Here is a 27,407-nt window from a genome sequence, read left to right as displayed (position 1 = left end):
CAGACCTTCTTAGCAAATAATATAATATGTGTATTAGGGAGGGTGAGATATAAGCAGCCGCGGGCCGTGGAGGGAGTTACGGTGGGGCAGGGAGGCGGGGAGGGGGAGGGGCAGGGTGGAGCCCTCTCCACCCTGCCCCTCCCCCTCCCCGCCTCCCTGCCCCACCGTAACTCCCTCCACGGCCCGTGGCTGCTTATAAGTGTTGCTAACTCTTATTCATTTACAGCATGTTAACATACTGTCACCATTCGCTTTTTATGTACTAGTAACTATGCTGGTAATTTTGCTACTGATAATATGTGTACTTGTATTATCTAAGATACTACGCCTGAGAAGACGGCATTAGTAAATAAACATTTCAAATACACATGTGTTCTTCTTAACTCCATGTTCTGGTTTCTAAGAAATATATAACGACCGACTGTTCATGAGTTCCACGTATCCTGAGGTACTATAAGTTCATATTCTGGATTGTCTAAACATTGAGAGTTTGTTATATCCAATGTGACACTGTACCTAGCTTGCTAAGGGGTTTTTGATTACTAAGGTGAGTTTTGGGACACCCTAATTCGCCGAGGTTCCAATCCTCTGTCCACAGTTCTGTGTGAGAACAGAAACCCTGCGACAGGGGCACCCCCGACCCTTGCTGGAGCTTCATCACACTTGCGATACAACTCCAGCAATGCGCCACCTTTACGGCACAGATACATCACGCATCCGTGCTGTTTTTGCCCCATGATGCGCCGCATTGTAAATGCAGCACACCATAGGTGACGGAACAGCGGCACAGAATGACTAACACATCCCTGGTGATGCGCCAGTCATCATAAATCTATCCCTATGCTTCTTATCTTGTTAGAGATGAACCGCCATATGTATCATCAAAGTTTTTTGCATTTCCTAAATAGCGAACTTTAAGGAATAAATAGCAATTCTTTACCATTCCTAGTTTGCGATGAGCTATTTGCTAATTACAAATTACCCATTCATTTCCTTCATTTCCATAGGGCGGTTGGACTCACTTTTAGCTCGAACGGCTGAATGGATTTCCACGAAACTTGGCAAAATTGTAGGGACTGGTAGCCCGATGTGCCTTTGCTATGTCTCAAGATATATGCTCCAGTGGTTTTTACGAAAATTTACTTTGAAAAATATATATTGGGCTACATTGGCCTATATATATGTTGGAGCCCAAATGTAGCCCAATGTAGCCCAATGAAGCCCAATGAAGCCCAATGTAGCCCAATGTAGCCCAAAGATGGCCGCCAGAGACAAAAAAAACAAATGTAGCCCAAATATCAGCCAGATGTAGCCCAACTATAGCCCAGTGACAGAATGACCAATCAGCTTCGCAAACCTCCGTTACGCGAAGCGGAGCGCTGTTACAGATATATATCTTTTTTTGAACGTTAATTTCTCAAAATCCACTGGAGCACATATATTGAGACCTAGCAAAGGCACATCGGGCTACCAGTCCCTAATATTTTACCAAGTTTCGTGCAAATCCATTCAGCCGTTCGATTATTATTATTATTTTTTTTTTTTGCCCCGCGGGGCCCTTTTAAAACCTCCACATCAAACCTAGGGGGTCAGCGAGGATCTACTATGCCCCCTTATGGTCATTTGCCCCTTCGCTTTGGCCTCCTCTTGTCTCTCGATCCTACCGAGAGACAGGATGGCGGCCGCTACGGACTGTTTGGAATGTTTACAGACGCCGGAGAACCAATCAGCTTCGCTTCACAAAGCTCCGTTGCGCGAAAAGTACGCGTACTGGAGCGCTGCCCGGTCCGCTGTTACAGATATATATCTTTTTTTAAACGTTAATTTCTCAAAATCCACTGTAGCACATATATTGAGACCTACAAAAGGCACATCGGGCTACCAGTCCCTACAATTTTGCCAAGTTTCGTGCAAATCCATTCAGCCGTTCGGGCTAAAAGTGAGGCCAACCGCCCTATGGAAAACTCAATGTTAAAAACACGTTTTGGGACCCCCCTTTTTTCTCGACCCCCCCTGGACGAACCCCCCCAATTTTCAGGGGCTGCTCAGAAACAAAATGTGCCATTTTCCTGAAAATTTCAGCCAATTCCGTCCACAAACGCCAAAGTTATTAGACATAGAATTTTCAAAAATCCCATAGAGAAAAAATCCTAACTATATATACCTACTGGCGACCGCCAGTAGGTAATATATATATATCCCAACCAAAGAGTTGAGCCCTCAGTAGGAAGCAGCCACTTAGTCGGAAAATTTGCATCCATTTCTTTATTAGAGCAGATGTAACAGGAAACACATCCGGGCACAGTCATCTCTCTCTCCTCGTGCCAAACCGGTTTCGGGATCATCATGCCTTTCTCAATGGCAGCTAGTCACTTTGAAAATCCCGCGTGCACTAAGATAATTAAGAGCCTGCCCCAGTGGGCTTGTCCGAAAAACGGCATTCTGGTTCTTAAAGTGCTACAATTATGATAATGTCTCAGGTGAGTTTCTTCAAAGTGGCAGCAAAGTAAAAATTACATAAAAACCCCAGTGGGCTGATGCGCTGTGGCGTTGGGCAACTTGTTATGATTCCTCATCTGTTCAAGGACTCCGACCTCCCGCAAAGATAACACCGGTTGGCGCCATCACGGGTCCGCCCTGCAGCGGCAGGCTTGCTTCCCGCGGCTGGACTCGAGCCACAAATATCCCAACCAAAGAGTTGAGCCCTTTGGTTGGGATATATATATATATATATATATATATATATATATATATATATATATATATATATCCCGCTCCAAACTTCATCTCCCAGAAAAGAAATGAATGGGCTGCACTCGCAAGGTAGTTTCTCGGTAATTTTATTACACCGAGACAGAGACGAACACAGGACACGTTTCGACTTCACGCCTTTTTCCAGCTGTGTACAAAGTGCTCTCAATTCAAACACCATTAGATCCGGTACACTTCCAGTGTTTCCGTTGCATCATAAATCAAAATAAAGAGCGGACTCAGCCGTAAATTATAAGTTAAATGGAGGCGCCATCTTAAAACATTCGAAATACAAACAAAAGTAATGCTTATAATTCAATATTTTGCTAACGGCATTCGTGATCAAGGGACTACGTCCCAAAACGCATTGAGTTGCCGGAATTTCTACTTAAATAAATACTGCTTTTGGAAGCATAAAAGTGTCCATGGCGGCTGTTTTTCCATTGGGATTCCTGCGGATATATATATATATATAAATATATATATATATATATAAACAGAGAGAGTTTCATTGAGAGTTTACAAAATAATTGTTTCAAATTGATCAATGTCTTGCACATTAAAATGTTTTTAATTCATGCAGTATATCATTTATTTATTAACAATTTAAAATACTGTTTTTTATAATACTTACAAAAGAAATTCATTTTAATGATCTAAAATGTATTAACTCTATTTATTTCAAATTACAACTTATTAAAATTCAAAATTCATTTAAATAAATACATTTAATATTTTAAATGATATTATGAATTTGTGTACACTATATTTTGTTTTTGATATTGTGAATTGTAATGTTAATGTTACATTGCAATATTATTGTAATCTACCTTTTTGTATCAAATTGTTTTAACTTTAGATATTTGTGTAGGACAACAATTTGAAATCAATATTTTTTGCTATTTTATTTCTAAGTATAGGGTGTGTAATATTTTGGTAGTCAGTATTTTAACCTTGATATTTTGGTAGGTCGATATTTTTCTAGTCAATATTCTAGACAACAATTGATACCAAACAAATTGCCTCTTTTGAAAGACTGATTTCTTCACAGAAAATATAATGTTTTTGATCTCTGTTTGGGTGGCTCTTTGACAACGAGGACATACATTGACTGCAGTAGCAAACTGTTTTATCTTCAGTTTTTGGTGATTTCACCTTGTGTTAAGTCAGCCTCTGGGTTGATGTTATACAATATAGCAACAGTTTACTTGCTGTTTGCATCCAGACAAATTGTTTTCATCTGGTGTTTATTAACTCCAGTTGACTGGCCCCTATTCAATGTTTTGATTCATTTCATTTCTGCTGGGTTTCAGCGCCTACTGGAATCCTGTGTGCCGCTGTTCACACTTTCTTGATCTGCCCCCAAAACTTCAGTCTGTTTCGCCACTCTATGTATTCTGCCCCACTTCTGCACCAAATCCTAATTCAATCTGGATCCCTTCTTCCCAATCCATGTGTTTGTGTTTATCTGGCCACTAGTTTTACACAAAATCCTTTGCTGAAAGAAAATAGCTTCCATGAAATATGTGATTCATGTTCTTTTGTTCTTTGGTACACTGAATGGCAGACCTTATGAAGAAAAGATGACCATCAATCAATTTAACATACAGTTTTGAAGCTTCACTGCATTTACACTAGTTTACAGTGAGTCGACATGTTAATTATCTGCAGTATTCGCCTGACGATGATGTCTGCCAGATGGCATCCCCATTGAGATGTAATAATGATTGGGGTAATACTGTGCCCATCAGTTAATCTCAATCTTTGCAAGAAAATGGTAAATGTGACTGTGATTGTTCACAGAAATTGGATAAAACCCACGGTATATTCCCACCGTATTTAATAATATGTTATGAAAAAGGGGTCTGGTATGATTCTGTCTGTAGGGCTGAATAAGAAAAAAAAATAGGTAGATCACTCTATCACGTCAAACATAGATAGGACAGTAACTTCTCGGCCACCACAGATCTCAAAATTGCAGAATTTGATTGTTACTTTTGAATATTTCTTTACCACCTTCCTAACTCCCAACTTCTTATGCCAAATATTTTTCTTAATGCAGCCTGATGTAGAAAAAGCAGTCAAGGCAGCGCGAACTGCGTTCCAGAAGGGCTCACCATGGAGACAAATGGACGCCGTGAGCCGAGGCAGAATGCTGCACAAGCTGGCTGACCTCATTGAGCGTGATCGAGTCATCCTGGCGGTAAGAGTCATAGGTATAACCACCACATGGTAATGTACGATTTCATAGGGGAATTGCGTTAAGCTACATTATTTCTATAGGGGTACTGAGTATTGATGAACAGTGAACACGAATAGATAACCTTGTTTTTTCAAGCTGGTGCTTTACCAGACGAGCTGCATTTATTAGTGCACTCTCGTATTATCTTGATTCTATATTTGATGGGTCAGTGGTGTAGCACAGCACCAGCCTTCGATCTCACTGGTTTTATGGTGAATTGACCATCGAACAGAGAGTATATGGGAGGCAGACAGGCGTATGGGCTTCTGTAGGCATAGGCCATATGGTATATCTGGTAACATAGGGGCAGTTGTGAATGTCTATGGTTTGGTTGAGCGGAATCAAGGAGTGTTTGGAAAGCAAAAATGGTGTAAGAGCATGGAGGAAGATGAAGTTCTACAGTATGTGTTGGAAGTGATCTTCAAATGGTGAAGAGGGGGAGATCAGTACCAGTGTCTGCAAGACCTTATGTAAAAATAGAGGATGAATTGTCAGTGTATGATGGAAAAGCAATAGCAAAAGGGGATACATTTGTATCCCCGGTGGGGTCGAGATATAAGCTATTCAAAATGGCACATGAGGGCCATTTGGGACAAATCATAACAACAAAAAGATCGCGTGAACATTTATGGTGGCCTGAAATGGACAAGGAGGTGACTGAATTGGCTATGAGATGTGTGGAATGTAAAGAACTTGAGAAGAGATTGAAAGCGGGGGAGCAATCAGTAATGGAGGTGATTGAAGAGCCAGGTTTACCGTGGAATACAGTGTGTGCAGATTTTGTAGGGCCCATGGGAGGCATTGTTGCAGAGTTAAGATTTGCATTAGTCATGGTGGATATACTTTGCAAATGGCTGGTTGTAACATTTATGAGAGAAATCAAAACAAAGAGCACAATTAGAGTGATGAATGAAATATTTAAAGAGATTGGGTACCCTGTAAAACTGATCACAAACAATTAGACCCAATTAATATCACAAGAGATGTAGTGGTTTCTGATTTGTTGTGGCATAATACACGCATCCACTTCTTTATATAATCCCCAGGCAAATGCTGTAGTAGGGAGGGCAAACTGCATGGTAAAGGGAATGATACAAATGGTGGTAGAAAAGAGAGATGATGTCAAGGTCATGGTGTGTGATTTAGTATGGGTGTATAAGACCACGGAAAGCTGTGTGACTAAGAAAGTTCCCTTCTATGTGATGAGGGGGCGAAAAGCCAATACTAAAATGCCCCCAGCTTGGATGAAGGTTTTGGGTGATCAGGAGTTTCAAGAATGGGCCAATGAAGAAAAAAGTAAAGAGAGTAGGAAAATAAATGTGGGTGATCTTCTCAAAGTAAGGTCGGGCAAGTTGAAGGAGGCCTGACGAAACATCATGGTCCATTTAGGGTAAAAGAATTACACAAGTTGTTTGTGGTTTTAGAGAATAATAATAATAATAATAATAATAATAATAATAATAATAATAATGCCATTAATAGAGTGCAGGGTTACATGCTTTTCTCTGCAAGTGCCACAAAAGTAGAAGCTTGCCTTTATACCATGAAGCAGATGGACCAGGTCTTCTAATCTGGTATTATTACCAAATAATTTGCTGTTAGCAATTTCCCTTTAGATGATGTACATTTATTTATTGATGAAATTGATGGATTTGTATGAGGAATGGATGTTGTAGATATTATCAAATTATACTATAAGTGTTTATGTCTCATGACAAAACCCTTTTCTACAGAGTATAATGTATTGATGAGATGTATTTATAGCTATACTGATATTATGTTGTATGTGGTTTTACCTGAAGGTATTTTATAGGATATATGTCTATTTATACAAATTCTAATGATTTCTATTTATTTTGTCTCTAATATATTTCGAATCCTATGTTGAGGGCATGATTATAAGTAACTGAGTGGATATAAGATGGATTTGTGGACATCTCCAAGTATTAGTGAATTTAAGTCGGACAACATGAAATCAGGGCAGAGGCCTGAGAATTAATTTTGCCCATGTAGCCCTCTTATTTCCCATGTCTACTCTCTCTACACATTGAATTATGCATCAATGAGTGTCGAAATTTCTTTATTGATAAAACAAGTCTTTTTTAAAAAGAGCAAAAACGGTTGGAAAAAAAACAGATATTGTAATGTTATGATTTCGTTTTGTAAATTGAATTATAGAGAACAGATGATATAAGAAGAAAGACAAAATGATGTACGTCTTCAATATCTATGACAGGTTGTACCTTTAAAAATATATGGGCAAGTGGCCAGTGTAATTTGAAAAAGGCTGGGATCAGCCGAAACACGGCAGAAAATGGAAATGCTTAAATAAATAAATAAATCGTTACCTCGTCTGGAGTGCCCAATTTTTTGCTTGTGCTACGAGATTGGTTTGTGTATATATATATATATATATATCCACACATTTTTTCCCCACGGAGCGAAGCCACTACACGATAGTAGTTCAAACTTGTTTAATTGCAGCTTGCCAGCAGGGGTTTCAAACAAGCACACAGCAGAAAATTAATTATGCCAGACGCGTTTCAGAACCAAATTGTCCTTTCCTCAGTGGCAAATGTAAATGTTACTGCAGTGGCGAAAATCGGCAATGTGAATGTTCTTAGTCCTGCCTCAATAGGTGTGGCCAAACACATGGCCTTCTGGATCTTGTAGTAAATAGGCATTATTTCTCAAGTGAGTCAGTTTTTCATTATTTCCCCATTGCACAAATCACAATCCAAGTGGTACTGTAAGCAAAAGTTTGAATCACCTGCCTCTGCTTTGTAGATGCAATTGTGAACATTGCGCTAAAAGGCGCCGTGTATCCTCTGAGCAAGCACCCCTTGGTGCCTGCCTGGACCCGCTGGGGCGCGGTGAGCCTCTCTCAACAGCAGCTGGGCATAGCTGCTAATTAAATCCAACACATTTTTTCCCCACGGAGAGAGGGCACTACACGATAGTAGTTCAAACTTGTTTAATTGCAGCTTGCCAGCAGGGGTTTCAAACAAGCACACAGCAGAAAATTAATTATGCCAGACGCGTTTCAGAACCAAATTGTCCTTTCCTCAGTGGCAAATGTAAATGTTACTGCAGTGGCGAAAATCGGCAATTTGAATGTTCTTAGTCCTGCCTCAATAGGCGGGGCCAAACACATGGCCTTCTGGATCTTGTAGTAAATAGGCATTATTTCTCAAGTGAGTCCGTTTTTCATTATTTCCCCATTGCACAAATCACAATCCAAGTGGTACTGTAAGCAAAAGTTTGAATTACCTGCCTCTGCTTTGTAGATGCAATTGTGAACATTGCGCTAAAAGGCGCCGTGTATCCTCTGAGCAAGCACCCCTTGGTGCCTGCCTGGACCCGCTGGGGCGTGGTGAGCCTCTCTCAACAGCAGCTGGGCATAGCTGCTAATTAAATCCAACACATTTTTTCCCCGCGGAGAGAGGCCACCGCGCCCCAGCGGGTCCAGGCAGGCACCAAGGGGTGCTTGCTCAGAGGATACACGGCGCTTTTCAGCGCAATGTTCATAATTGCATCTACAAAGCAGAGGCAGGTGATTCAAACTTTTGCTTACAGTACCACTTGGATTGTGATTTGTGCAATGGGGAAATAATGAAAAACGGACTCACTTGAGAAATAATGGAAAAAATGTGTTGGATATATATATATATATATATATATATATATATATATATATATATATATATATATATATATATATATATATATATATACTTGTGATGATGCATTGAAGTCTTAATTTCATAAAGGTATGATTCTTTCTATTTTTCAGACACTGGAGACCATGGACACGGGCAAACCATTCCTTCATGCCTTCCTTATCGATCTGGAGGGATGCATAAAGACCATGCGATATTATGCAGGCTGGGCTGATAAAATACAGGGACGGACCATTCCTATAGGTAAGGCAATATAATATCTTGGAGCTCAATTTACTATGCATATTTTCTTTATGGTGGAGTTTTCATGGGATGACTGTAAATGTGCCTAGACCAAATGACAATAAGAGTGTAGTGTAGTTGCTATATTCCCAATAGGCTCTGCGCATTTGAATAATATATCCTACAGATGTGACGTAGGACTTATGTCTACTAGGTCTCTATCGAAGTAGATTAGACTTAATTGTGAGGGCCAGCTAGCTCAGAGGTCACTAGAAACGTTCTCGAATTCACAAGAAGGGATTTCGTTTCTGACAACCGCATAAACATGACAACTTCGTTTCCCCAAGATAAAACTGATCTTCAGAGTCGTGGAAACAATAGATAGATATTTCACTCAGTCTATCGTGCATGCTTCGTTTCACCAGAGGTGCAGAGAAATAGATAGACGGGCGTTTTCAATAAAAGGATTTATTGAACAGTCTTCTTTCTCAAGCATAAGAATTGAACTGCTACAATCGTAAAACTGGTTGCAAAATATAATGCATACAGTAAAAAGAGTAGTATAACATAATACTGTAAGAGCATTGTATGGTTCCTAAACCATAGATAAATACATACATAAATGCCAGCGGCTAAAAGTACTTAACTGGTGCTTCTAAAATACGCCTACCCCGATGTACCTGACCTTAGCTTAGTACAAGGGAAGAAGTAAAGGAGGTGTAGCATAAAAGTAGTATTCTTTTGCCAAGAATCTGTCCAAGATTTCTCTTAGGGTCTAATCAGCTCCGTACCTTGATTTGGAACGAAGAAGGTCAGACTCAGGACTCGATTTCCTAACAACCCGCAAGGGTAGCTTGGAAACACTGGAGCTGGATTTCTCGGCAGGAGAAAAGACAGCGTCTCTCTCAGTGTGTCTGCTGGAGGGTCGGCTTCCTTCGGCACTTGCAGTAGTTCACATAATTTGCTTTTCATATAATTACACAACTTTTCAGGTGTTTACATGAAATGTGAATCCATCATTCTGTGCTATATTTTAGCACTAAATGCATCCTCTCATCAATGCATTTAAAAAACTTCACCATGAGCAACAGCTACTCGCATTCTGTTCCAGTGCATTTCTGGTAAATTTGTCCAGTGAATTTCCACAAATTATGCCTTTCACAGTATATTTGTACAGCGAATGGTGCATACTTATGGGCATTGGGGTAATTGTGTAGTTTCAGAAACTTCGTGTACCAAGCGTAATGCTAAATTCCCTAAATTACACAAATTATGCCAGCATATTTTAAACTTTGCCCAGTCCTAGTCTCTATGAAAAGAGTACAAAAAGTTGGAAATTGAATGCCAGCAGGGTGTTGAATACATATTAAGTAGGTACTATACTTACTAGTAACTGTCGTTCTGTGCTCAAGTTCCAACTGAGGCATCCAAAAACCACATAATTCTGGGTCCAAATGAGAGTTGCAGAATCAACTCTGTTTGCTATCACATAAGTGCAGGTGGTCACTGCCTCAAAATTGTTTGACATTTGTTGCATATCGTTTACGGTTGCCACTTGTTCAGGGTGCAAAGAGATGCTCTCGGGTCAGTTTGTCAAGACAAGGCTAAGAATGTGTTGCTTTCATTAAATTTGTGAGAAGAGAGCCAAAAAAGTTTCTAAACGAATAGTGAAAGGGTGGTGTTTCATTTCATACTGTTGACTCTACTCCCCTATTAGAGCAAGATACTGGAAAGCTACAAAAAGTTATTATAATCACTAGTCATGCCCATTCTCTCTATTGTCACTCACATACTCAAAGCATGGTACTGCCACTTCTCAGTTTCTTCTTTTCTGTGTAGAACAACATGAATCAATCCTGCTCAATGTAAGGTAATGGGTGTCAGATCCTGTGGACATATAAAGAATTCTTATCAAGTGGAACCAGTTACTTCTGGGTTGAGAACGTGTTATTCTCCACTGATTGAAAACACACATTCACACAGTGAGTAGCTGGCCTTGTCCCCTGGAGTGGGACGATATACACAAACTGCGTGAAGAGGTAATTCTGAAAAGGATAGAATTACACAGTCCTTTTTGGCCCAGGTAAAATATTCTTCCTCTCTTCTTTTCACAATTGGGCGGTGGTCTATCATCTTTAAGCATTTTATCTGCCAGCAAATTTATTGAATACAATAATGTTCCTTAATCTGAAGAGGGGCACTTTCTTTAAACTTTGCAGTTTTTAAATCTCCACTTGCAGGGAATAATGCTGTTGGCAAATAGCCAGCTACTTGGATAGATATATAAGTGGGAAACCTGCAAATATTGTAGATTGTCCATTTGACTTCACCTCTTGGTGGAAAGCGTTAAGGTGTGGGTAAAGAAATCTTATCTGGAGGTATTTTCTTCTCCCTTTAGCTGTTTCCTTTAAAGGTTTCAGAAACCTTTGTTTTCCTTTGTCCGTCTCCCAAAATAACTAGGAGAGGTGTCAGAGGGAAGGTTAGGGTAGACTCCTGCAATATGTTTCATCTGGATGCAAGCGCATACTGCGAATATAAATTTCAATGGGTGCTTTTTATTTTATTATTTTACCAGAATGTTAATATGTTCTTAATCAGTTCTTATATGAATACAGCTTCAAATCCATGATAAAGGGGCCAGTTCAAGGATGGGACCATGCGAAAAACCCAAGGACTATATAATCATGCACTTGCTTTCTTTACTTCGGGGTTCAAGTAATTTTATGGATACGCCATTCTATCCTTTGTCCCACGATCCCCAGTGAAAACATTGCCCATCTTTATTGGACTAGTCCTCTTTTGTTGGTGCCATGTGGTGAACCTTTAAATGGGAGGGTTTTAAGAACACACCAGGGGCATGCCGATTGGAGGTTTGTCAATGGTATGGACAAGGCAAGCTCATCTGCAAAAAACAACTACCATATTGGGCCAGAGTTCCTGAACTATGGACTTTAACTCCAGTGCCTAACCATCCTCCTCAGAAAAACTGTGGCAGCACAGCAATTGTCTCTCTGGCCCAATTAACAAATGATTATACTACTGCGGGAAACTCTGTTGCAAACATCAAAGTGGTGGAAAGAATACCTGAATTAATATCAGCCATTGGCGATTTTCCAGGGCTGCAAGCATTCCACAAATCACTTTTCAATTTTTCTCAAGGAAATCTGTTAGGAAGAGAGAGATAGAGATCTTAATGCCCTTTGCCAACAGCCATTTTACCTCTCTCTGTATTATGTATTTTTCCTTCTCATCCTCAGCATTCAATGTAAGTGTAATTAGCATTTCTGAATGGCTGCTCAATATTAAGGCACTGAGCGTAGATCCTCAATCTTGTGGACAGTTCCTATTTCAATCTTTTTTGCTTATGATAGAAGCTTGGACAGGTAATGATACCGCACTCCGGCCAGAAGACTTCGTTTGCCTGGTTCATAAGACTCGTAAGAAAAGAGACAAACCATGCAGAGTGGTGGCCTCATATTTATCTTTAAGGGTAATCTGCTCTCACCTTTTAGTGCTGGTTTATTGCTTTACATAATTGTTTCTAGTCACCTACCCAATCAGTTTCTTTTAGTTGATCTCCTCCTTCCATCTGTTGCCGGCTTTGCTGATGTGATTTCTACCTGAATTCTCATACTATAATGTGATACTTCAATATTTGGGTGGAAGATCTACAAATACCAGCCACAAAGCGTCTCTAGAGGAATCTAGAACTCTTTCATTGTGAGCAATTGTTCTTTGGAACAATGCAGATCGAAGGCCATTACCTTGGACTTTATTTTCAGGTCCTGGCCCAAGTCTATGAAAGGGGAGTCACAAACACTAATCAGCTAGCTGCTCCGTTCAATTTAAAATGTAATACATTCCTGAGACTAGCCAATCCCGATCAAGTGGTCTCCAGTACAGCCGGGAAATCCTTGGATACAATAGTTCTGTTGAATAGCGCAGTCGAGATGCCACCTTGGAAATCTGGTTATCAGCACAAACAACACACTAAACATGCTTATTTTTGTAAATAAACAAGCGGTGATGGCCAAAACTGTTCTTAGGCCATTGCTGCCCACTTCGACCACTGGCAGGGCCCACATCCACCACTTGAGTGGCTCTTTTCCACCACTGGCACTGCCCACCACTGCACCAATGGAGCCTCCCCAATGTCTGCCTTTAGCCCCAGCACCAGGCCTGCAATATCAATGAACCCCACTTTTTATTTATAACACATAACCCCCCCATTTTGCCAGGATCCGAAGAAATGTTCAGACAGAGCCGCAGGCAGAGTAGATGAAATGCTCACAAAGGGTCCTTGGGATACCACAAGGCAAGGGCCCTGAGGAGCAGGCGAGGGGCCAACAACGGGTCCAGGACAGGCAGAACGGCACTTGCAGCCCGAGCAGGTCCTGACGGACACCCACCCAGTTCGGTAGCAAGTTGAAGCCTAGAACCGCAGACACAGAGGCCCGGACAAAGGGGCATCCCGTAATAAAGACTGTCTGGGAGCGCACAACGTCGAGGAATGTACAAAGGCAACTACAAAGACAAAGAAATTCAGAGATAACATGGATGTTTTATGAATGACCAATAACATTGCGAAATGTACGACCATGTTATGTTTGAATAAACTGTGACCTTTTACGACACCAGAGTACGTTGTCAGTGGTGTGATTGAAAGGTAAAGGGACGCAGTTAAACTTGCACGGGAAAGGGAGGAGAACTTGTTGCATGGGAGGGGTTTGGGGCAGGAGATGGCAGGGAAGCGTCCTTAGCTGTAGGAGGGGCCAGGAACACTGACGCGGGCACTACGTCACATGCAGAGGAAAGGAGAATAAACATGTTCTGAGGCAGTCTGAATCCCTTGGGTGGCGACTGTGATAATATCACATGAAGCACAGACCAGTGGCTGCGTAGTTAGTGAAGCGCATATTATGTGATGTCTGGGTCTGAGCCTAGGCTGAGACTAGACAGCAGCAGGTATGCACTCTGATTTGACTGCGGAACTACATACTTGTGTTGGGGGGCACAAGTAAATGCTGGTGGAGACCAACAGCTCAGATTAACCCAAAATAAGTAAAGTACAGCCTGACTCTTAGGGATTTGGTTGATTTAGAGATGGAAACGATACAGTCAGAGGCTGGTGGCAGGACATTTTGACAGTCAACAAATACAGTAGCCTTATGTACGAAGTTACACCATTTCAAGAAGGACACTGGTCGGCAGTTCCTTATTACAGACAACACCTTGCAATATGTAATATGTACTTCTGTCTGTTGCGTAACATTTATGTGCCTAGACATATAAGCATGCCAAGTGTTATTTGCTAAATAGCCCAAGGCTCAGTAAAGATGTAAAACATGTCATAGGCTATTATTTTCACTTTGGTGAAATGTGGGAAGCGCACTTGGATAAACAAGTACCTAATATGGAAGAGATGGCTGTCAGAGGCAGGAGGACGAAGATGTCAAGCTAAATTGATTAGCAAAAACTCCCGGAAAAAAAGAGAAACAAGCATACCTGATTCTGCGTTCAACAGAGATCCTACTTGGAGATTCGTCTTGACCAAAGTGACCACAGCATTTTATCCTTACCCATAATGCATCCATCTCAGTTAGGGGTAGGCAAGCTGAAATTTCCAGATATAAAATGAGTTCTGATTGGAAGTGCTGGTTCCCTTTACTTTCACTAACAGTAAAATATGCCACATAATTCATTATTAACTAAGCATGTATATTAAAATCCAAATCTCTGATTACATACACAGCAACCTAGTTTCACCTGTTTCTACCTTATCTGCCTTTTTTTGGAGTTCTTTCTTGCTGCATTACTTCCTACAGGGAGGGAAAATTGTTAAAAGACTCAGAGGCTGAAGGACCTGTGCTCTGAGTTTAATCCGAGGCCACCCACGATGAAAGATGTATATGGTCTCTGAGCTCAGCACAAAGTAGTACATAACAATGGACATTTAGCATAAGGGAGAGATGTGAGGCGGAGTGTACTGAGACAGAAAGGCAGTGTGAGAAGGGGGTAAACTCTGATCTTACTGTCCAAGACAGAAGTATAGATTTTTTTGTTGCTTTGTACTCAGTGCTGAGATTGCCACCTTTGTTGAGAAAACATACTGTCCATTTTCTCAAAAAGTGCAGTCATTTTAATGTTTAATTGTGTATCATGATCAGGGCCACTGGAATTATGCGGCAAGAGAAGGGCAAATTATGAGGCAAAGTTGAGTAAATTATGCATCAAAAAAGGCATATTATGCAGCATTACGTGGCACATTTTGTGATAGTATTACTTCATTATTTTGTCATTTTTAAACTTATTAACACTGTCTGGGCATTAGTTACACCTCTTTAGTACGAGTTTAACACCCAAATATAGCATAAGCTACAGATAGGTGATCAGTCAAAGTTTGCAGACTGCCTTCTACTGCACGGCAACATCTGTTGCAGAGTTTTTTATTAACTTTTAAGGTAGAAACATTTATATGGCAAATGAGACAAATGTATAATTATGGGAAAAATCGTCGCAGCAACACAATTGCATAATTCCAGTGGCCCTGATCACTTGTTTTCCTTCATTCTTGACCTTAAAATGTCTAATTTCACCTTCTAGTGCTTCAGTTATTTTTCTTTGGAGCCCGTTTATTGTCCCGTCACTGCTCTTTTTTACACTCTTCCACTCTTTTTCTTGTCAATCTGCTACTCTTTTTCTTACTCCTCTGGTCTTTTGCTTCATCTACTATCTTTGCTTTCTCTTATTATCATCTCTCTGTCCTCTCTTCATTGACTCTGCGCTTCTTTCTTTCCCTTTAGCCTGTGATCTTTTTTATCAGCACCACTGAATTTTGCTTTACACCTTTCCCGTATTCACAGTGTCTTATTCGCATACCTTCTAGCAGTCATCTACACATATACCTAAGTCCCTTATAATAAAACAGATCTACTGCTCTCCAACAAATTATCAGCAGAATTTGAGGGGTGTTTCAGCAGTAGCATTAATCTCGTTGGTTTAGCCACTTTTTCACTCACCAAGTATGTTACATGCCTTGCAGTGCCATGCCGGCCTGTGACTGCGGCCACTTGGAACAGTGATGTAAAAACCAATATTGACAAAAAGAGTCTCAAGCATCCTTACCTCACTTCTGACTAATGAAGATGTGTAAGCAGAACATAACAGCTTTCTCAAGGCTTCAACCATAAAAAGCAGCATTTCCGTACTTCTGCCCTACACCTCTTTGTCCTCTTTGTGTGTGTATAGGAACCAAGAGGTCCATTAGGATGGCGGACGGACAAAGTCCATCCGCCATCCTGTTGGGGGCCAGTACCGTCCGCCACAAGGGCGGAGGAACCGTGCCCCCAATTAGGGTGCATCCGCCACAGTGGCGGGTGCATCCCGCATTTTTTACATTGCGGCGGACGGTGCTTGAAGCACCGGCCGCCGCAATGCAAAAAGTGCACGTTGTACATTTCAATGCACAACATGACAGGCACCGCGCAGGCACCGCGCGGTGCCTGTCATGTTGTACATTGAAATGCTGGGGGGTACCATATGTTATGTTATGTTATGTTAATAACACTTCTATAGCGCACAGCTGCCCCAGCCAAGGGGCGTCCCGGCGCTTCAGACAGAGTACACATACACAACACAGCAGAGCAAAGACAACCACACACAGAACAAAGGACTAAGCTGGATGAGGGAACAAGTATGTTTTTATCGCCCTCCTAAACTTCAAGAGCTCATCAAGTTCACGAATGTGGGACGGGAGAGAGTTCCACAATTTAGCAGCCAGAACTCGAAAAGATCGACCTCCCGCCCTGCACAACCTTAACCGAGGGACCATGACCAAATTTTGGCCCGAGGATCGTAGAGAGTGCGTAGGCACATAAGGCACCAGAAGGTTGTCGAGGATCTGAGGAGAGGCCAGCTTAAGAATCTTAAAAGCTAGGCACAAGGTCTTGAAATGGATCCTCTGTGCCATAGGCAGCCAGTGTAGAGAACGGATGGTATTTTCCACAGAGCAGAACCTCGGTAAGCCTACCAATGCTCTGGCTGCGGCGTTCTGAACACGTTGCATCCTGGCGATTTCGGCCTGGTTGGCCCCTAACAGGAGCGAACTGGCATAATCAAGCCGAGATAATATGGATGCCTGTATCACCAGCTGCCTGGTGGAGGCATCAAAGAACCTCAAAATAGGTCTCAGTCCTCGTAGGATGCCAAAGCAGGTGGCCGCCACTTTCTTGGTGTGGGCACAAAAACTGAGGGCAGGATCTAACCATACCCCCGGGTTTTTAACCTCTGAGACTGGAATAGGAGTCACGCCCAGTTCAGGGGGCCACCATGTATCACCCCAGAGATCAGTCCTCTTGCCCACAATCATGACCTCAGTTTTTTTAGCATTCAGCTGGAGGCAGTTGGCACTCATCCAGCTAGCTGCTGCCAGGAGTCCGTCCCGGAACCTGGGGGCGTCAAGGTCGGAGTTCCCACTTAGGACGACCGCTAGCTGCATGTCGTCAGCATAGGAGACCATAGTCATGCCCCACTGCTTGACGACAGCCGCCAGCGGTCTCACATAAAGATTGAATAGTGGCGGACTCAACGATGAGCCTTGAGACACAACCAGCTCCAGAGGATAAGACTTGGACTCACAAGGCGGGGTGACAACTTTGAAGGTCCATAGGTGCCACACATGTGCACCCCCCACACCCTCTTCACCCTGGGGGCCCGCAACGGGCCCCAAAGCAAAGACCGTATGCCTTTCCATGGCGGCATTGCCGCCACGGAAAGGCATTCCTCACCGGCCATCCTAATATGGCTGGCGGTGTTTGATAGACACCGCCACCATATCAGGCCTTTTCCACAGCGGTCGCAAGCTGACCGTGGCGGAAAAGCGACGGACGGTCTTCCCCTCCGCCACGGTCCCCCCCGCCATCATAATATGGCGGGGGGAAGAAAGGTGGCAGACGGGCAGGGATGGCGGACGGATCGCCACCGCCTGCATGGCGGTGGCGATCCGTCCGCCATCCTAATGGACCCCTAGGTGTGCTCCAAATCCTGGGTGAGCTAATAAACATCCAACCTTCAAATGCCATGCATCCATCTGTACCTTCAGACCATACCTCCTCCTGTTAATTCTTGAATGAACAGAGCCAGATCAACCAGAAGCAAAGGCCCAGCTAAGCTTTATACAGCTCCATCTCAACCAGAAAGGCTTAGTGAGCACAGGATCTAGGCCACTCTGTCACTCCATACACGTTTTTGGGCTTTGCGACTCCACTTTTCTCTCTATCTAGGGTTGCCACCTAATATATTTGTTTACCCATCTGGCCCCACAGACCCTTGTGCACATCGTATTTACAACTTAGGAGGACCTTTGATCAACAAGTTCTCACTCACATCATCAACTCCTCCCTTGATTCCGCAACCCTCTCTGTGGGCTGGAAACATGCTGCAGTCATGGGTTTCCTCAAGAAAACTACAGCAGACCCTAACGAGAAGAGCAACGTCTGCCCCATCTACCTACTACTGCACCCAGCAAAAGTGATAGGGAAGACAATCAACCATCAACGTACCAACCAAACTGAACTCCACAATCTTCTGGGCCATGCCCAATCCGGCTTTTGAAACAACCATAACATGGAAACAGCACTCATCGCCTGCACAGATGAAATCCACACCTTACTGCACTGAGGAGAAACAGCCACCCTCATAGGGGAAACATCATTTACCACGAACGCATTACCACGCGTTACGTTTACAACGGGTCACTTACCACGCAAACGTCTTTTCACCGCGGGTGCATTCCACGAACGTTTTTACAACGCAAGCTTCATTGCTTCCAGTCTTCGTTCCTTCGCTTCGTCCTGCGTGTATATCATTAGGAGAAAGGGACAATAAAAAGGGGGGGTTGGGGGGGTCTCCCCCCCTAAAAAAAAAAGCGGAATAAAAAAAAAAGAAAACTTTAGAAAAACAAAAGCTATTCAGTGCAAATTGAGAGAAAGGAAAGAACCTCAACAATGACGTGGCGTGTACGTCAAAATAGAAGTCCTATCTCTATTTTGAAAGACGTGTTTTGACGCTGGTTATCGTAACGTTAATATGGCGGAGTACAGTCTTGCGTGCTCAAATGCTGCGTGGTAAAGACACATGCGTAGTAAAATACGCGTGGTAAAGCCATGTGTGGTACAGGTAAGCGTTGTATTATCATATATTCCCCTCATAGTGCTGAACCTCGCCGATGCATTTGGTACCATGTCACACTACAGTCTCATCATAAGACTACACAAAAAAGGCATCTAATGAATATGCTACTTCCTCAAAGGGGCTACACAGAGAATCAGAATTCCACCCTATGCATCAGAGCCCAAGTACTTGATCCGCGTAGACCCTCAAGGATTACCTCTCGGCTTTCCCCTTTTCAACATTTACGTGACACTACTCGCCGATGTAATCAGATCTCACAATATCTCCATCATTTCCTTTGCCGATGAACCTAAGCTATTCCTCAGGGCCTCCTTCTCGCTTCTTGAATTCCGCAAGAGGCCGAAAATCTGGCTCTTTAACTCACCCCCAGCACGAGTTATACACCTGCTGCAGCAAACTGGATACCCTTTGGGTGACAAGTAGCGCTCTACAAATCCAAATATGATAACATAAAAAAATAAATTGTGTCATGCTGTACAAAAATTGAAAAAAGCATTGAAAACCCGTATTCTTTCATTTGTGAAACATAAATCTAAAGCAGTAAATAGGTGAGGAAATCACTATACATATTTTAATGAATTCTAAATAATTAAGAAAGCAAATAGCAGTATAACTACCCTGTTAAAAAAGAATACTAAGAATTTTGTACAAATCGTTTTTCATCTACCAATTCTTGGCCCTTCCAGCGTAGCAAAGGTGAACAAATGATTGGCATTTTTCAAAAACGGTGACAAGCCTATCACTGTCACTTACTTACAACTGTCAGCCAGCACCTCCCCCATCAAGGTCCTGCATAGTGAGTCTGGCAAAATAGGGATCGGGGAGGCTTGGTGTGGTGAACAGCATCATTTCATGGTGGGCTGCTGCAAGTGCACCACCGTATTGTACACTTGCATTTTGGACATGAGGGTGCTAAGGGTGCTGTTTAAGCTTAGAAAATATCTCTAAATGCAGGGTTTCACTACTCTCGTAATTCCACATAATCTAGTGTAAATATGCTGTAATTTCACGAAAATATTCTCCAGCAAATTTTACGAGAAACACCCACCCCTACTTTTAAGCCATAGTGGCCAATCCTCAGAGTTTCCATTTGTCCCACAGTCTCCATCCAGCTTCCTGTTGAATCCTAGAAGGGATATGGCAGAGGCACGTTTCCAGAAGTACAAGTGCAGCCATTGCATGAGGGATGGCTTGCTCTCCAAGCCTACTCTTACATTTGGTAGTCCCAAGCTGGATCAGCTTGGCCAACTTCATCCACACTTGTAGCACAAACTGTACCACTATGCTAGCTTAATCCAGAGACTGTTCAAAATATATCCTTCATCAGAGGACTCAAGACAGGGCTGTGTTGAATTTTAATTCTGCCGTAGTAGTTGTGTGAAATTCACATCTTCACACAGATATTAAGATTTTGAACTTTATACAACCTCACATTCATGTGATGTTTCCCATAAAACTGTCTGTAAAAGAGCTTTCCTTAAAAAGCTTTTTTACTATGAGAATTTGCATGCTAAAATAGTTTGTGCATGAAATTTGCATCCATATGTTTTTTAAACTTCAGAAAGTTTTGAAAGTGAGGATATAAAGATGTAACTAAACCAACTGCTTGATCTCCAATGCTAATTGAAGGGAATTGTACAACATATGAGTAAAGGGCCTGGTTTATGGTTTGGCAGATGGAGACAGTCCATTACCCCCTCCATCGTCACTGATTACTGTTCATCAAATTTAGAGATATCCACTAGCCTGTACATTTAAAGGAACCACCATCCCACCAGTATGTGTGAGCCATTATTCTATTTTTCTGTCCCGCACCACCAGGGTTTTCCTGGTCCTGAAGGGCAGGAAAAAAACATCACCCTATTCACCCTAAATAGGGCAGCAGTGAGCAGTGTAATGTCGTCCCTCTGAGGGCCCCTAATCGGACAGGCAGATTAATCTGGCACATTTGTGACAAAGTACTTTGTCTGCCAAACTCTAAATTGGGCTCACAATCAAAGCCTCTGATATATAGTTCTACCTAAAGCATTGAACGAAGAAATGCAGCCTTTTGCTATCATAGGGGCATACCTCCTAGCCCACAGCACAGTTAGCAATACAATCTACCTATGTGTGTACACTCACTGTTCCCATGACAAGCTAGTTCTATGTTAAATTACTTAGTATACCCCCCTTTTGACATGCCTACATCTAGAGCAGTGTTTTTGTCTATAGTTATTTCACAAATTCGCTCTGCCAACATTGTCTACCCTGAGTTTCCTATCTGTTGCAGAGACTGCAGAGTATGCAGAACTAAAACGCACATCTCTTTCTGTGACTCACAAAGAGAAATCAAGCCTTCAATGGTTGGTTTCATACATATGGTCCCCTGTCCATCACTAACAGAATGAACATGTGCACCTTCCCCTTCCAAGTTTAGGAAACATGTAGAATAGTGACAAAGCATTTTCAGGCACATGCATCAATATTGCTTTTTGCGATTCCTTAATTGCGATAAATAAGAAATCGCAATTAAGGAATCGCAAAATGCAATGCATCAAGAAATTACTGAAAAAATGGCGATTTCTTAATATTCCTTAATTGCGACTCGCAAATTGCGACTCGCAATTAAGGAATAATTAAGGAATACCTCCCCATTCATTCCTAAGGGCATGTGTGTGCACAAGATGAAACAAAAGTGCATTTTTCAAAGTTTTCGCAAATTACCATGAGGTTCAACCTCATGGTAATTTGCTCCCCCTAAATGCGAAATCGCAATTTTTTTTTAAGTTTCATGCAATTGCATTTAAGGAATCGCAAAATGCGATTCCTTAAATGCAATCGCAATTTTAGAATTCGCAAATATTTGCGAATTCTCAAATTGCGAGGGCCTTTACCCTTCATGCATTCCAAAAACAGATTTTGCAATCGCAAACGGCCGATTTTTGCGATTCGCACCGTTTGCGATCGCAAAATACGATGCATGTGCCTGTTTCTGTGTAAGCAGTAAGTCTCTGTTGACTAGAGAGTAGACTCCTTAAGGCTTATGACTCAGCCCTAACCATTCTCTGCACATGTGGTTGCAGATGTTTAGTGTGCCTTTGCACAGTGCAGTGATGGTAATGTCCTTAGTCCATTCCATATTCCTATCACACGATCACAGCTTACAGTCACCCTTCTATTGTGAACGTGTGCTCTTGTACTGTTCTTTTCTTTGTGTGCTGTAAACGTGCTTCAGATCAGGATCTTCAAACCCTTCTTGGTAGCATGACCTCAATATTGAAGTATAATTCTTAGGATAGGTTGTGTGTATTCAAACTGTTGGCTGTAACTGGAACCACTGTTTTATGCAACCATGTTCTTGTTTTGCATATGATTAAAGGAAATACTATCTCAACTGGTCGTCCATGTTTTTTTTTCTCTTGTAGATAACAGTTTTGTCTGCTTTACCATGCATGAGCCAATTGGTGTCTGCGGGGCCATCACTCCAGTAAGTAGAAGCTCTACTGCTCACTTGACGTGCTCTTGGTGTTCTCTGATATTTGCTGTCACCAGGCAGTATGAGGAAGTGAAGACATATATCCTATGAGAGGCTCCTCCTTGTTAATGGTTAGGACTGACTGGGCCCTGAAGTGATGATCGTAACCTGTGCTCAGGCAGCCGAGGGTCTTCTGGGTGCACTCACTCATTGAAGTCACTCTATTATATGAGGTGCAGGACGGTACTGAATGAGGATGTATCGTTTCTGTAATTTCATGTACACTTGGGTTTGTGAATTTATATATATATATATACATTACCTACTGGCGGTCGCCAGTAGGTATATATAGTTAGGACCTAGTTACCATAGGAAATTTCGAACATTCTATTGGGAATAACTTTGGCGCCGATTGAGGGATCTGTTTGTAATTTTCCCTAAATTTGCCTCGCTCCACTCCGCTCCTTCCCTGAAAGTTTCAGGGGGATTCGTCAAGCGGGGGCTGAGAAAAAAGGGGGGTCCCAAAACGTGTTTTCCCCATGTTAATTTCCATAAGGACATTCTGACACGGCTACAGCTCGAACGGCTGAACGGAATTACACCAGATTTGGCAAAATGGTAGGGACTGGTATGCAGCAGTGCCTTTTGTATGTTTGGTGTAAATCCCTCCAGTAGTTTTTGAGAAAATTGAATTTGAAATTTTTAAAATGGCATTTTCTGTGGGACCTTTAGACACGGCTACAGCCCGAACGGCTGAACGGAATTACACCAAACTTGGCAAAATGGTAGGGACAGGTAGGCAGTAGTGCCTTTTCTATATTTGGTGAAAATCCCTCCAGTAGTTGTTGAGAAAATTGAATTTGAGCAAATTATATATCTATATGCGCTCAACATTCTATTGGGAATAACTTTGGCGCCGATTGAGGAATCTGCGTGTAATTATCCAGAATTTTGGCCAGCTCCGCTCCGCTCCTTCCCTGAAAGTTTCGGGGGGATTTGTCAAGCGGGGGCCGAAAGTGGGGTCCCAAAACGTGTTTTCCCCTTGTTAATTTCCATAGGGACCTTTAGACACGGCTACAGCCCGAACGGCTGAATAGAATTACACCAAGCTTGGCAAAATGGTAGGGCCTGGTATGCAGATGTGCCTTTGCTATGTTTGGTGAGAATCCCTCCAGTAGTTCTTGAGAAAATTGAATTTGAAATTTTTCAAATGGCATTTTCTATGGGATCTTTAGACACGGCTACAGCCTGAACGGCTGAACGGAATTACACCAAACTTGGCAAAATGGTAGGGACAGGTATGCAGTGGTGCCTTTTCTATATTTGGTGAAAATCCCTCCAGTAGTTGTTGAGAAAATTGAATTTGAGCAAACTATATATCTGTATGCGCTCACCGTACGCGCACCGTACGCGTACGGTACACGTACCGTACGTGCGCGTACCCTTACATGCACGAGCGATTTTCTGATTGGCTGGCAGTCGACTGTCAACATTCTAAACTGTCCAAACCAGGAAGTGTTGGCCACCATCTTGTTTTTCAGGAGAACTGAGGCACAAGAGAGCCCAAAACAAGAGTGGAAAACACGAAAAGGGGGCAGGGTAGAGACCCCCCAACCCTCTAGCCCTTCTCAGGGGGTCCCAAAAGGACCCCCAAGGGCAGAAAAAAAAATCAAAAAAATCGCGGGGTACGCCCACCGTTCGCGTACCGTGCGCGTACCCCGCGATTCAAAAAAAAAATAAAATTGCACTTGGTGGTCCTTCTGGGACCCCCTGAGAAGGGCTAGGGGGTCAGAGGGTCTCTACCCTGACCCCTTTTCGCGTTTTCCACTCTTGTTTTGTGCTCTCTTGTGCCTCACTTCTCCTGAGAAACAAGATGGCTGCTCAGGTGGTCCCAGAAGGATAATAACATATATAAACGTTATCCGCTAATAGAATTAGCATTTACAAAACCTTTGAAATTTATTGAAAAAAATATATAGGTTTCATGCCTGATATAGTTAGGAATTAGCATTTAAAAAACCTTGCAAATTCACTGAAAAAAACATAGGTTTCAGGCCTTATATAGTTAGGAATTAGCATTTAAAAAACCTTGCAAATTCACTTAAAAAACCATAGGTTTCAGGCCTTATATAGTTAGGAATTAGCATTTTAAAAACCTTGCAAATTCACTTAAAAAACCATAGGTTTCAGGCCTTATATAGTTAGGAATTAGCATTTAAAAAACCATTGAAATTGCTCCTATATAGTTAGTTGTACTAACTATATTTCGCGCACCCGCAATCCACTGCTGATGATGTCACATATTACATCATTCATGACATGGTCAGTGACATCACTGATGACATCACTGATGACATCACTGATGACATCTCAAATGACATCACTGATGACATCACTGATGACATCTTCAATCAACCCCTCTCTAGATTCTCTAGGTGTTAGAGCCTGAGTTCTGGTGATAGCTCTGGAACGGTCCATTGCCCTATTGAGGACCTCCTCCGAGTACCCTCTGGCTAGGAACCGCTTCTTATCGTCTTCTTGGGCCCTAAAGCACTCCTGATCTGTACTACAGATCCTCCTGATACGCAACATTTCCCCGAAAGGAATGCTGCGTATCAGGTGGTGGGGGTGCTGGCTTGCCGCATGCAAGACAGTATTGCCTGCTGTCGACTTTCTATGCAATCTAGTAGCTAGTCCTCCATCAGCTGTATACACCTCTATATCCAGAAAGCAGACAGATGTATTGTCTATTGCAGAGGTGAATTGTAAATTCAGATCATTGTTGTTTAGCTGCTCTACAAATAGTTGTGCCTCTTCCCTGGTGCCCTGCCAGATCAAAAATAGATCATCAATGTATCTAAGTTAGAGGGGAACATGGTTTTGCATAGTGACTAGATGTTGTCCCATGAGGACCTGCTCCTCCCACCATCCCATATGCAAGCATGCTAGGCTGGGGGAAAAGCAGGCCCCCATAGCCACTCCCCTAATCTGCTGATACACTTGATTATTAAACTAAAAATAATTTTGCTCTAAACAGACCTGGATCATGGACAAAAGCATGTTGTTGTGTGATGAAATATTTATGGCACATTTGTTCAGATAGTGCTTGACTGCCTTTATCCCATCACAGTGTTTTATAGAAGTGTACAAAGAAGACACATCAAGTGTCATGAGCAAACATTCTGAATTCCAGACAACATCATTTAGTTTTCGGATACAATCTGAGGAGTCCTGCACATATGACCATAAGCCTTTGACTCCTGCAAAAAGTAATCAATATACTCAGAAATATTCTCAGTTGAGCTGTTGATGGCGGAGATGATGGGACGTCCAGGTGGCATGTCCACACTTTTATGAACTTTCGGTATCAGGTAGAATGATGGTATCACTGAGGGCTCTTTCTTGAGAAAACCAAATTCCTCTTTGGAGATGAGATTTCTACTTCTCCATGCTACTAATTTGGAATTTTGATCTTGCCAAGCTGTTTTTATTGCTGCCAAATTGCTCTTTTTGTAACACAAGGGGTCCTGTAGTTGTTTCTCCGCCTCACTTATGTACATTTGGCGCGGCCACAATACAATATTTCCGCCTTATATTTTTGTTTGAATCTAATTTTTTATCAAGTTGTTATAACTTTGATTCATTTTATTAATGGCGGCATGCTTCTTGTTTGTGGCTGTATACAATTTTTTCAGATCCTTGGTGATAGGTTCCTGATAAACATCCAAGTTATTGTGGGTCATGATAGGCTGAAAAACAGATTTGGGTTTGAAAGGGGTACTGCAAATTCCTTGATCCACATTTGAAGTTACTAATGGAACTGATGTTGATAGCCCCGATTCTCCCTGCAAGGCCCAAATTTCTTCAAAACCAGTGTGATCCCCTGCTTCCAATAACGTTGGACTGCTGGGTGTCTCTATACATTTTTTCCTTTTGCGTTGGTACAAGAAAAATTTCTTAATTTGAGCTTTCTCACAAATCTGTATGCTTCCATTCTGGTGTCCACCTAATTGAAATTGCATGGTGGGCAATAAGACAAACCTAAGTCTAGGATTGTTTCATCCTTCTTCGTGAGCTGTACAGTAGTGAGGTTTATTATTGAGCTGGGGTGGTCCCTGTATTTGATTGCGGGATTGCTTGTTCCAGCGGCCCTTTTGCGGCCTTTTCTCGTTGTCTGATTTTTCTTTCGCGGCATTTGCGGCTTTCACTGCGCTTGTGATTTGCCCTTTGTTGCCTGCTCGTCCGCCTGTTTGAACACGTGGTCTCAAAGTGTCTCTGCGGTCCTGGCACAAACAGCTTACTTCCTGTGCCAGGGACAGCTTTGTACACCCACTGCTGACGTTACTGCCAACTCATTCTCCGGATCACTTTCCGCAGCTGAACTTGCATCAGTAGATGATACTGTGGCTGAGGTATCTTCTGCTTGGTTTGTTGTTGCTGACCCTTTTTCTTGGACTGACCTGCCGCCTGTGAACTCTATGTCTTTGCCGGGTGGCCGCCGGGGTCAAGCTCCCTGCCTCCCGCTGCCTCGCTGCTTTCTACCACCATTGTGGCGCGGCCGCCGAGCGGAGAGCAGGCTGCGGACCACAATACCCACCAGCCCATGCGCCCCGCGCTTCCTCAAACCGCTCCAGGAGGCGCATAAAATCAGCGTAAGCCCCTGCTGAGTGGGGAACTGTTTGTTGTTTGCTGACCCTTTTTCTTGGACTGACCTGCCGCCTGTGAACTCTGTGTCTTTGCCGGGTGGCCGCTGGGGTCAAGCTCCCTGCCTCCCGCTGCCTCGCTGCTTTCTACCACCATTGTGGCTCAGCCGCCGAGCGGAGAGCAGGCTGCGGACCACAATACCCACCAGCCCATGCGCCCC

General features: G+C 42.6%; 1 protein-coding gene across 1 annotated transcript in view; it reads left to right on the top strand.

The window, feature by feature from the left end:
* Positions 1-27,407, top strand: part of ALDH1A3 (aldehyde dehydrogenase 1 family member A3) — a 292,251-nt gene that overhangs the window by 158,089 nt on the left and 106,755 nt on the right. The window contains exons 3-5 of the mRNA XM_078684080.1: positions 4,814-4,954; positions 8,787-8,916; positions 22,494-22,555. Coding sequence (XP_078540206.1) covers positions 4,814-4,954; positions 8,787-8,916; positions 22,494-22,555 — 333 coding nt within the window. The remainder of the gene's footprint in view (positions 1-4,813; positions 4,955-8,786; positions 8,917-22,493; positions 22,556-27,407) is intronic.

Source organism: Lissotriton helveticus, chromosome 3_1 (genome assembly GCF_964261635.1).
Source record: "Lissotriton helveticus chromosome 3_1, aLisHel1.1, whole genome shotgun sequence".
Lineage (NCBI taxonomy): Eukaryota > Metazoa > Chordata > Amphibia > Caudata > Salamandridae > Lissotriton > Lissotriton helveticus.
The sequence above is the reverse complement of the archived record's forward strand: the minus strand, read 5'-3'. Positions and strand labels throughout refer to the sequence as shown.